General features: G+C 31.2%; 1 protein-coding gene across 1 annotated transcript; it reads right to left on the minus strand.

The window, feature by feature from the left end:
* Positions 1–4986: 4986 nt before the first annotated feature.
* On the minus strand, positions 4987–8042 carry LOC105622962 (glutathione synthetase-like). The gene is made up of 6 exons (XM_012204367.1): positions 7393–8042; positions 6830–7236; positions 6281–6676; positions 5700–5919; positions 5220–5577; positions 4987–5151 (listed from the first exon to the last, which is right to left on the minus strand). The coding sequence occupies exons 1-6, from the start codon at positions 8040–8042 to the stop codon at positions 4987–4989; spliced, it is 2196 nt and encodes a 731-aa protein (XP_012059757.1).
* Positions 8043–12241: the final 4199 nt, after the last annotated feature.

The following is a 12241-nucleotide window of genomic DNA, read 5'->3' on the forward strand; positions in this document are numbered from 1 at the left end:
GAGAGAGAGAGAGAGATTCTAGTGTGTGCAGTTGGACAGTGTCTCTTTCTAAATCTCTGTCCTCTATCTATGAATTGTTTATAAGGAGAAAGCTATATCAACTGTGAAACACTAAACATGGAACAATATTCACAGTCCATTCTTTTTATTTCAAAATTGTCTTAATGTCTTAAAATATTAATATAGTCCTCGGATTGATTTATGACATCTTAAGACTGTACTTAAGACAGTCTTAACTTGTGCAAGAAAAGAGTATTAACTTCACGACGCAAAACAGGTCGATATTTATAATCTATTCTTCTTACATTTGAGGTTGTCATCACATGAGGTGTAATCTGCGAGAAACCAGAAACTAGAGAAAAATCTAAGAGAGGACATGATGGCCAAAACCTGTAACCGCAAAATGCTGCCGCGCATTATTGCCCTCTAATAAAATAGATGTAAACTACATAGCAATGTCCACTTTTCAAGGCTGGAAATGATAAATCGATATTTGATTTATATAATTGTGTTAGCAATTGTCGGTTTCCGACCTATCTCTATTTCTTCGTGTATCGCTAAAATTTTTGAAAAATTAATTATGCGCCATTTTGAAAGGTATATCAAACTAGATATTCTACCGGATAATATTCTACCGGAGTCTCAATTCGATTTCAGAAAGGGATGTTTTTGTGACCATTGTTTGGCCTATATTAATTTGGAAGCCTATAAGGTTTTTATGCAGGGCAACTCCTGGAGGCTTTATATATATCTTGGATATAAAAGAGGCATATGACAATGTTGGATCTACTCTACAATGAGTTGAATAATACGAATATCCGTGTAGCTTATAAATCTTATTTTTAATTTTTTTTGTATAGATTTCGTATAGATTAATAAGATTTTACAATAACAATATCTTACTTGCTATTAGAGTAAAGGGGACTCCCACAGGGCTCTGTTCTGAGGGCTCTTTACTTTTTAATATTTATATTAGGAAAATAATTTTCAAAATTCCACATTATTGCAATACTATTCAATTTACTGACGATTTTATTCAAGGATAATAATCCTGTGTTAGTAAACAACTATCTGGCAGAAGCTTTTTATGATCTTCACAGTTGATTGGATTCGATTAACCTATCACAAAGAAATACATAAAATCCAATATACGATTTTCCATCGAACCAGCAAATTTCAGATTCCGGAATTAATTACACTCTTTAATACTCAAATTCTCTTTAGCAAATCTATTTGTTATTTGACTTGTTATGGACTTAAACCCAGGTTTAAGATGGAAAAATCATATCATGTTTTTAAAGAATAAATCTGCATAATTAATGAATATTCTGAAATAGATATCAATACCTTCGTGGGACATCAGTTTCTCTATGTTATTAAAATTTATTAACGCAACTTTATTGCCCAATTTGAATGGGGGGGGGAGACTTTTTGGTTCATTAATGCAGTCAACTCATCATGACATCATTAGCAATTTATTGTGTGCTGCTTATAAAATGTCCTGGATCTCCTGAGAGTCCAACAGAGTTCATTGGAAATTTTCGAGACAAAAATCCTATTTATATGATTAATAAATTATCTGAGGGTTTCTTACTCAAGTGTATTCAGTTAAAGTATCATAGGATCATTAATAAATTAATTAACATATCAACATTGTTTTCGTCAGGTAAAGTTGCAAAAAGATCCCCTTTATATTGATAAATCGAATAAATTAAAACCTTTAAAACACTTTATACGTACCCTCTTTATACCATCCAACTTTCGCCTACTCGCTGCATCAGGGTGCCTCTATGATTTCAATTGATTTTGATTCCGGTATATTAACTAAAGAGTGTGGTAATCCAAGTAGGACTTCCTCGAAGCTAACGGCTTTTAGAGCCAACTCGGATCAAGAACTAAATATTTATACCGATGAATCTAAAAACTCTAAATAATAACAGTCTCGTAGGCTCCCAGTTTGGATTCCAAAATTTAACTATAAGATATAAGTTGACATTAATATAAGATATAAGTCACTTGTCCAGTTCCTTTGAAGCAGAAGCTTGGGCAATTTTGAAGGCCATTGATCTTAGTAAACGAAATTAAATTTGCGAAATTTGGACAGATTCTTTTCTCAGTTGTTTAAGGGTTATACAATCCGGTTACCCCAAGAAATTTAGATTATGTTTATTAATATATGATATCCAAAATAAAATTTATAGTTCCCAATATAAAAAATAAAATATAAATATTTGTTTTTCATAGTGCCCTGTTCATGTAGATATTAGAAACAATGAGGAAGCAGACAAATTGGCCAAATCAGCGGCAACCTCTGATTTGACATTGATTTCAGACAATTATCTTTAACCGTACTGAAATTCTTGATGAATTGGATCTTAAATCTTTTTTTAATAAATCTTAATTCTAATAAAGGTAGATATTTTATTAGGAATTGATTCCTAATATTGATTTAAGACTTTTCAGCAAAAGGAAAATTGACAGAAGACTTTACTTTAGCGGTGAGATTAATAACGAGCTATACTTTTACGAATGCTTTTTTAAGATAAGCTGTAAAAATGACCCAGTTTATATTGTGGATATCCAAGATCTGAACCATACTTTTTGAGTTTGTCCTAACATTAATCCCGAGATCAGATTGGAATTGATATAATCTCTTGCTTCTATTGAAATTTCCCTTCTTTTTCAATCGATTATATACTTACTCAAACTAATATTAAACCAATTAATTTTTTATATCTTAGGCCATGATTCCTTTTGTAAAATTAATGTTTTATATATATATATATATATATATATATATATGGTCTTTTGCCTATATGGATATTTACCATTTTTCGCCTTTAAAAAGAATAAATACGACTGGCTGGAGTCTATATATTTTATTTATTCGTTCGAACTAGATGACTCTGGATTAGAATTATGAATTAAAGTAATCTGATTAGTTCTTTTGAAGCATAAGCCGAACCTCTATCTTCGAAGAGGTTTTAAATTAGATGATTGCAAGATCAACGCATGATACTATGACCCGACAGGGACGGAAATTCATACAAGAAAGAAATAGAAGAAGATATGGACTCTAAAACTCTTATATCAAGTAAATTGGTATATCTGAGGTGGCAGCTGTACGAGCCAAAAGTAAATGAATTTCTTAATTTTTTTTCAATTTTCTCATGAAATCTAATGCAGTTGAGGTCCTTTGTGCGTACTTTAATTTATGTACTAACACTTTTGCAATCCATAAATCCAATTCGGAGATTTTTCACTGAAGTGGAAATGATAGTAAAACAGGCGGCCTTAACATCCCCTTAAGAAAAATCAATATTGTCATAAAACATTCGTATTGCTCAAAAGGTAATTAGTTGATGATTAGAATACGAATTGTAAAACTTAAAGAGACGATTTTTATATTAGAATATATCAGTAATGTTAGTAAAATCTTTATTGTATCTCCTTGAGATTACAAATATATACAACGCACTTACATTATTATCTATACGCACTCTTATCCTAACCTATCTTACACTAACTTATCCTTAATCTACTTTAACGTATCTGTCTTTCTCCCTGCGCCGACCTCCGCTTCCGTTATACCTCTTCCATTCTCAAAAACTACAATTCATCAATCCTCTTCGCAGAGCTTTCTTCTCTTTCTTTCTCTCCCCCCCCATCCTTCACCCTCCCTCCTCTCATTCCTTAACTCCCTCTCTCCTCCATCTCTCATCTCTCTCTTCCCCCAAAATACCTATCTACCTATAACCTCCTGCCAGCCTCCCTTCATACTCTACGCTCCAACTCCTACATTCTTCCCATATATGCTCCCATGTTTTCATCCCATTCCCACATAGTCTACTTCTTTTCCTTTTCTCCTTTCCAATATCTCTCTTCCTTCATCTCATTCCCTAATCTAAAGCTAGCTATCTTCCTACAACTCCTCTTTCCTTATCCTTTCCTTAAATATGCCAGAAATCCCCTCTCTCTTTATCCACCTATATCATCTATTATACTTCGCTTTCCTTATTTTTTTCTATCTTTTCTTCTTCTGCATTTCCCTATTCCTTTTTTCCAGGCTCTTCGAATCTAAATCCTTCTTTCTCCAGGCTTCGCCAGCTTTCCAATTCCAGCCCCTTGTCCCGAAATATTGTTCCTTTCCTTTCTCCCAACCTTCTAATTTTTTCCCATTCCTTACATTATCTTTTATCTCCTCCAAACATAACTGTGCCAAAAAACTATCCCCTCTCCCTTCTCCTCAAATGTTCAAGACTTTTTTCCTTCTTTTCCTCTTAGCTTTTCCCTTTGCATTCCCTTATCATGTAACTTGGTGTCTTTGCCTCCACTCCTACCTCCACCTTAAATATCTATCCTGCAACTTCTCCTCTCTTTCTTTTCAGTCCCAGTCTTTCTTTTCCATCCTCACCATAGCTCATATAATTATATCCTTCTCTTTCAATCATTGCTGAATCTCCTTTTCTCAATTCTCCATACTTGTCCCATCACTACCACCGTTTTCGTTACGCCTTTCCTTTACGTGCTTCTCTTCCTGCTCCCCATTCCTTTACAACATATATCCCATTTGAATTTCTTTATCTCTTTTATATCATCTTCATCTTGTTGCTCCTACCTTTTCCTTTCTGAATGATTATTTTATTTCGTTTTTTTCCCTATTTAGTTCCAATTCCTTTCAATATACTCTTCTAATCATATCTCTTTACCTCTTTATCATATTTCTCATGCTCCCTTCATCCTCCGCCAGTAAAATCATATCATCTGCATAAGCCAAACCATGTATCTTCTTGTCTTCTAGCTTCATTCCCCACCCCCCTCCATTTAACTTTTCCCATCTCTTCCTCCAGATCTGCCGTCAGTATATTAAACAAGGGACTCAACGGACATCCCTGTCTTATATCAGTAATGTATATTTAAGAAATATATACATAATATACATAGATTATCCTTTTGTATACGATATTATTTATTATTATTAAGTCACTATTTTACAAGGTACCGATCGATGTAATGCAAAACTTCGAAAGCGACTTCTACCATAATAAGTATAATAATCATCCATTCCAAACGTACGTGATGACGATCGCTCAAGTGCAACGACAAAATGCTCACTAGTTCCAAACAATGATTTAATCTCTCGTTCATCACCTACATAATCAATAAATATTTTAAAAAGCTAGAAATATATAGAAGTCAACAAAATGTGTATCACTTACTTTCGTACGTTTCGCGATGCTAAAATATCCGCAGATTTGTTGATACAAACGTTCCAAATCGTCTTGTTCCCAGTAGAAATCAGGTGTATCCAACAGATCCGACGTTAAATTGATACGGTGTCTGAGAGCGAACAATTCACCCTGTTTTCTCAACACCTCGTGCTGCGTCATCTGAATCTTCTTACCAATTTTTAGATCTTCCGTAACAAATTCAATTGAATCGACATAACGATTTAACGATGCCTCCCATATACCTAACTTGACAGATTGTGCCATGGCATTGGAAAACGTGTATTTATCCAAATTTCCTGCTTCCTGTGCGAGCATAATATCGCCATCCTTCAAGTGACTCTTTTTCCTGTTAGATTCCGAGAATTACTGAATTTTTTTAAGCACTCACATTTGTCCAAGTTTTTCACAGTTTATTTTATACGTGGAATCCATGAATAAAAAGTATTTAGTAACAAAAAATAGAGATACCCGGAATCCGCATAAGTATAATTCATTAACTCGCTTTCAGTTTGAATCAATTCTTCTGTGTAACGATTTTGCTCGTAACGTCTCAAAAATTGCAATACGTTGCCACATTCGAGATCAGAAATATTCCACATAACAATGCTACCTTCTCGGAAAAAAAAGATCTCTCGTGGTTCATGTCCCACTTCATATTTGGCCACCGCATGTATAACATCAGGTAAAGCTGCAAAAAAAAACAGTTCAAAATACAGAACAAATTTAATTTTAAATTTTATAATTTAGAAGCAGTAGGAAGGATCTCATTTATTTTAATGAAACAAAAGTTTTAATTGCTGTATAAGTAAATGCATTTTATTTCAATATATTTGTACATATATTTGTATATGAATATGTGTGTATGTATATTTACAAATGTACATACAAAATCTTAATTCATAAAAATATCAAATTTATGGGTAAAAATATTAAGAATATTATTTCGAGAAAGAAATGATATAATTATAAGATATAACTGCATAGTAAGCATGGTTGCTATAGAATTGATTTCACATATCAATCAATTAAAAATGGGCTATCACAAGCACCTAAACCAGTAGCCACACCGCCTTCATTATCAGTGGATAATTTTGTTCTTAACATATGACCAGCCTGTTTATTTATTATAATATTCTTATTATCTCCAATGATAATACCGAATATACCTAACTCTGAGACTAATTCTTTCATCTCTAAATTCATATTTCCATTTCCACATTTCACAACATAATTTCTGTGCACTGGTGGATAAATTCGATCCATAAGAATCCAAGCTACTCGATTTTGTTTAGATTTTACAGATTCTAGAAAATTTTTGATATCTATCCCGTACAAGTTATTACAACCGCCTTCTCTCTGCGGCTTTAACACGAAATTACAAGGGTTTGAAATACCCATATCTACAGCAGCATTTCCAAATTCATCAAAATCCAGTGGATAAAGACCTGAAACAAAAAAATCATATATTTTTGTTCAATTTAATGTGCCTTTATAGGCACGTAGATAAATAAGAATATCACATGTTGCAATGCTCTAATATTAATATCAGTAATAATCTTTTGTAATTTATTTCAATAAATTAGAAAACAATTACTTACCAGTAAATACTTCTTTGACTTTTGCTGCAGTTTTTTCATCTTTTAAGAAACGTGCAACCATACCGGGCTTTGCAAGAGTTTGTTGAATTTTCTTTGTACCAGCTAAATGATATTGAATGCTCGGACATTTGATCGCTAATGATCTCTCGATCAGCAACCTTACGTCCCATTCTTTTTGAGTGTGATACTGACCAGGCTCATAACCGCACCTGTAGTAAACTACTGCTACGACATAACTACTTATTATTAGCTCCTTATTGGGACCCAGTCTCGCAGTAGTCACTAATTGCGTTAAATTTCTGCGAATTACTTTTATATCTGAATTCTGCTTACGAATTTCATATTCATGAAAGCGCTGATCGCAAATATTATATGTAGTGTCTTCAATAACAAACAAAATAACTGCTCTGCAAACAATTATATGCTTTTAAATATGAGAAAATCGAAATAATATTCAAACGATACAGATAACATAAAATAATGTAACAATCATTGGATTTGAAATTAAATAAACAATAAATTATAAGATTAAAAATAGATATTTATAGAAATTACAAACATACTGTGGATCGCCATATAAATTCCATGCTTCTATGAAACTAGAACAAAGTGCTTGTAGAGCATTATTTTCAGGAAGATTTTTTAGCTCAGCCGCATAGCCAAGTTCCTGCAAGACAAACTTGTGTAGCTGCATAGATGCAGGTCCTAACCAACCAAATCCAGAAGCAATTGTATTTATCTCAACTTGCTTCCAGCAACAGTGAGACTTGAGCATTTTAATATCTTTCTTGGGACAACTTGTGTCTAACATTAGATCTGAGCGTAATATGCCAAGAGATATTTTCTGAGCAACACCTTCCTTGTGAATAATCTTATAGATATTAAATAAATTTTTAGTAAAATCGTCCACTTTTATAGTCTCACGCAAAGTATCTTGTAAAAAATCATAATCATGAGCTACTCTATGTATGAGTATATTCAAAATGATCTGAATATCACAGGCATTATAGAACTCCTCTCGAGGAAATGGTGATGGAAAAAGCGTAAACGGTGCGAATTGCAAGATATCTCTATCAAAAACTTTTTTCGATCTCAAACATATTCCATGTATAAGCGCCCAATCCTTTGCTTTATCTATTAATTCTTCTAATTCTTCTTTTGGCAAATCCAGTGGAATAGGCAATTTCATTGTTGCTTGTTTGTCTTCCTTCATTCTTTCAAACTGAACTGTGAGCTTCTAATTTCTAAGTATTAGAAGCATACTATTATTTTTTTGTATTTCTAGTTAAAAATCGGAATTCATTTTTGATATTTCTTTATAAAATACAGTATACAGATACAGAACTTGTTATATTATACCAGGCTTGCCAGCTAATTGGACCTACATTATACATAAACTTAATGTCTATTATGATTTGCAAAAAAATAAAGCATTCTTTACAATCACAGATTTGAGATATTAGTAATAAAAATTATGATAATCACTATATTCGATTATGCTTAGTCTATTATATGATTTTGTAAAATTGGTGGTAATTGTTTAGTTTAGTGTATACAAAAATAGATAAAAAATATTCCAATCGACGTATTCTTTTCGTAAAATAAACGAATATGATAGAAAAAAGTATCGCTCTGCCCCGAATGCCTGCATGAACCGAGATACTAATCGTTACAGTTGATAACCGTTCAGATCAGGAAATCTATCGTAGATATGAAAAATTGAAAAAGACCCTTCTCTGTTTTCAATTTAACATGCAAAGCAAGATTCCTTTCTCTCTCAAAAAAAAAGAGATGTTAAGTCGATACTCATAATATCGAAGTTTATTGTCTATTGTTGTCGCTTTTCCGCGATACTGGGGGTCGATTCTATATCTTCAACAAGATGAAAATTACAAAAATGAGCAAATTTACTTGAAATTATTAGTATTCTAGTATTCTAAATTCGCTCACTTGTGTAATTTTCACCTCGTTTCAAGATACAGAATCGATCCCGTGATTGGTTCCATGGTGATTCTTTCGCTTACTAAAATGAGAAGCTGTCATTGTGGAGATCATATACATTGACAGCTATATATTATAACACTTCAAGTAGAGTTAAGTGTAAATATTAGTTGTAATTATTATAATTCTCTCTTATAGAGAAATGTATTAGTAAAATAATCTGTATTACAAGTAACAAGTTTGTACAATACGCATTCGAAGTTTGTAAAACGTTTCTAAAGACCATGTATAACCTTAATCGTTACATATGACATGGCACATTGATTTTATCCACTATACGTAATTTGATTTACAGATATATTATTATTAAAATCATAACATATTAATTCCGATTTAGAAACGACAGAAAGCTTTAGTTCCTCGATGTTATCGTTCGCGTAGCCTCTTCCAAGTACTCGATTTACTAAATTCTTTAATAATTCTTTAATAATCGTAGTAATCGAGTTTTTACGAAATCTAAGATCTTACGAAATCTATATTTTGAATACAGAATTATTAAAAAGTACCTTAACAAAATGATGGTTGACAGATATGTCAATTATTTTTAAAATAGAATTTTATACGAAACTTCTTTATTATAATATTATATAAACACGCAATCATAATAATACTGATTCTAATTAAGAGATGTTAAGTTGATACTCATAATATCGAAGTTTGTCTAAGAGATTAGTCCATCCTCAAAATTATACCTTACTTTGAAAGGTGATCGTTAAAAAATTATATACGATAAAAAAATTTTTTGTATGGTGTATAGTTTTTAATGATCATCTATTTGTTATTTGTATTTTGATGTACAAAATGTAAAAATTATAATTCTAAAAAACAAAATGGCGGCGCTACAGCATATTTTTGGAGACCTTCTGCATGTGAAGGCCTCCGCGGAAAACAGCAGAAAAGGTCCAAATGCTGTAGTCAAAAATTAAAAAATTATATTTAATCTGTATTAAATTTGTTAGAGAAATACCTAGCAGAATTTAAAAATATTGAAAAATGTGGACAAAAAATGTGGATACAAAAAAAAATGAGTTATCGCAAAAATTAGATATTTCTTTAAATAATTGACTTTAAATAATTGAATAACTGCGAATCAAATTTCAAAGCATTTGGATTAATTTTGTGGTGTTTCTAGTGTTTACTATTTTTGAAATGAACTATTCTAAGAAAAACGCAATTAGTTTCAATAACAATCTCTTTTCGTCTTTATATTTTAAGTGGACGCACTGATTTTTAACCGAAATACCGGTATAAGCTATATTAAAATTGTGTGCGTCATTTACAATACAAATGTTACTATAACGTTAAATAATGACAGAATAGTTTAACAGCGACCGATTGTTATGCATCGCTTGACATAATTAATTGTATCTTCGTTAATATTGGGAATTTTACTTTTGGATAAAAAATATATAAAAAATATATAAAAATATTCTTAAGCCTCTAAACTATCGATTTAAGCAAAAAATTTCGATTTTTTTGAAAATTTCAGGGTGGACTAACTCTTTAATTGCCTGCTCTTTAAATGCATAAGCATAACCAATAATAATATAAATATGCCGATACTCATCACAAATGACTAATAAGTGGATTAAACCATGGATAATACAGTATACATTCATGATGTGCAAAAATCCACGTTCACTTTGAGTAATTACAACATCTCATGAAATCTCTCAATTGCTTGCATCATTTATATTTCATAAAAATGTAAAATATTCAGAAAATTCCATTAAAAAAGTAAAATAAAAAATTCAATTAAAAGTAGTAAAGATACTTACGACTAGTTGATGTAGAGATTTTACTAGGAATATATAACTGTTGATTCAATAATCCATAAGCTAAAGTTTCCAAATTGTATTCCTCGGCAGTGGCTAATGCTTTCACAGTCCATGCCTAATAGAAATTTCTTTTATACATATTACTCCTTTATTTTAAAAATGACACAACTGAAAAAATTAAATTTCACAAAAGAGAAAATCTATTTTTCAACTTGATAGAAAATTATTGCCTTATCAAATAATATTGACAGAAAGATATTATTCTAATCTGATTTTAATACTTTTTTTTAATAATCCTTTAAAACCATCTTTTTTTTTGCCACAATTTTAATTTTTGTCTCTTTATGAATTAAGTTAGTCCACTTAGGTTTATTAAGTTAGTAAGTTCATTTTTGATAATTAACAGAATGATGTTTATTTAACTCATATATACAACTAAAAAATCATGTTTTTTTTAATTGTGTTTTATGCCATTTTTTAAGTATAGAGGTGATCTTATTTTTTTCATTATAGTTGTAAAATTAAAGCAATATTCTAATTCTTTACACAATAAACTTACATTAAGCTTTGGAATCTTGTCGTCATTTATTATAGCTCTATTTCTTCTAGATGGTCTTTTTTTTATTTGAAACGTAGATATATTATTTACGATGCCAATTCCATTTTCTTTAACTTTATCCAAGTAGATTGTAGAATTGTAAAAATGTTTCTTGTGAGCTATGCACATATATATAGAAAATTCTGCTTTTATCACTGCTGTCTTTTCTCGCAAAATATTCAAACTCGGTATAATTCTTCGGTATGTATCAATGTCAATTTTACCTCTGCAGTTCGATATCACAAGCCTTTGAATCATTGCGAGAATCATCATGTTACATTATTAAAAGTATACCTATTATGATATACTTTTACCTTATATGCTATTTTTGCACGTGCAAGTAATATTTATGCAAATACCTTTCAAAATCTTTAAATAAAATTAGAAAGAAATTTGTATTAAAACATTTATAACGAATGTACGATTATTCTGCGATATAAAATTTGAATATTTATTTATAGAATACTCTTTTCACCTCTTAATAAAAATGCACTTATTCAACGTGCCTTTATTCAGAACGAAAGAATCCGATAGAAGAAGGGAGCGATTGACCTAACAAAACAAGTTATTAAAGTTCGAAATGTTAGAGACGGTTAGGTTAGGTTAAGCGAAGGATACCTTACAAGAGACAGATCCATAGACTAAAAAATCTATGACACACGATGCTTGTCTTCCTAAGGATCGATTGTATTAATTGTGTATCTCGAAACCTAAGGGTGCAGTCACATGGAGTGAGAAACAACGAAAAAAGAACGGAAAAGACAAATGGTAAGGTCAACCAATCAGAACAATTCCGTTACGTTTTTTCGTAGCTGGGTTTCACATGATGAGAAAAATTTTGACGGAAACGGAACGGAATAATCTCAATCTGCCGATAGCATATCCAGCATGATAAAGTATTTATTATAGTATATATGCAAAATATTGGAAATATTTTAACAATTAATACATATATACATATGTGTGTGTGTGTGTGTGTGTGTGTGTGTGTGTGTGTGTGTGTGTGTATATAGTAGTAGTTATTTAGTTAGTTAG

This window comes from Atta cephalotes (assembly GCF_000143395.1).
Source record: "Atta cephalotes unplaced genomic scaffold scaffold00051, whole genome shotgun sequence".
Taxonomy (NCBI): Eukaryota; Metazoa; Arthropoda; class Insecta; order Hymenoptera; family Formicidae; genus Atta; species Atta cephalotes.

What these genes read in the sequence shown, in the direction of transcription:
- LOC105622962 (XM_012204367.1), bottom strand. Translation starts at nt 8,042, where the DNA reads ATGAAGGAAGACAAACAAGCAACAATGAAATTGCCTATTCCACTGGAT. An exon ending in AATTTATATGGCGATCCACA is followed by an intron (nt 7,237 to 7,392) that starts GTATGTTTGTAA and finishes AATTGTTTGCAG; the next exon opens with AGCAGTTATTTTGTTTGTTA. An exon ending in CGGTGTGGCTACTGGTTTAG is followed by an intron (nt 5,920 to 6,280) that starts GTGCTTGTGATA and finishes TTTTTTTTGCAG; the next exon opens with CTTTACCTGATGTTATACAT.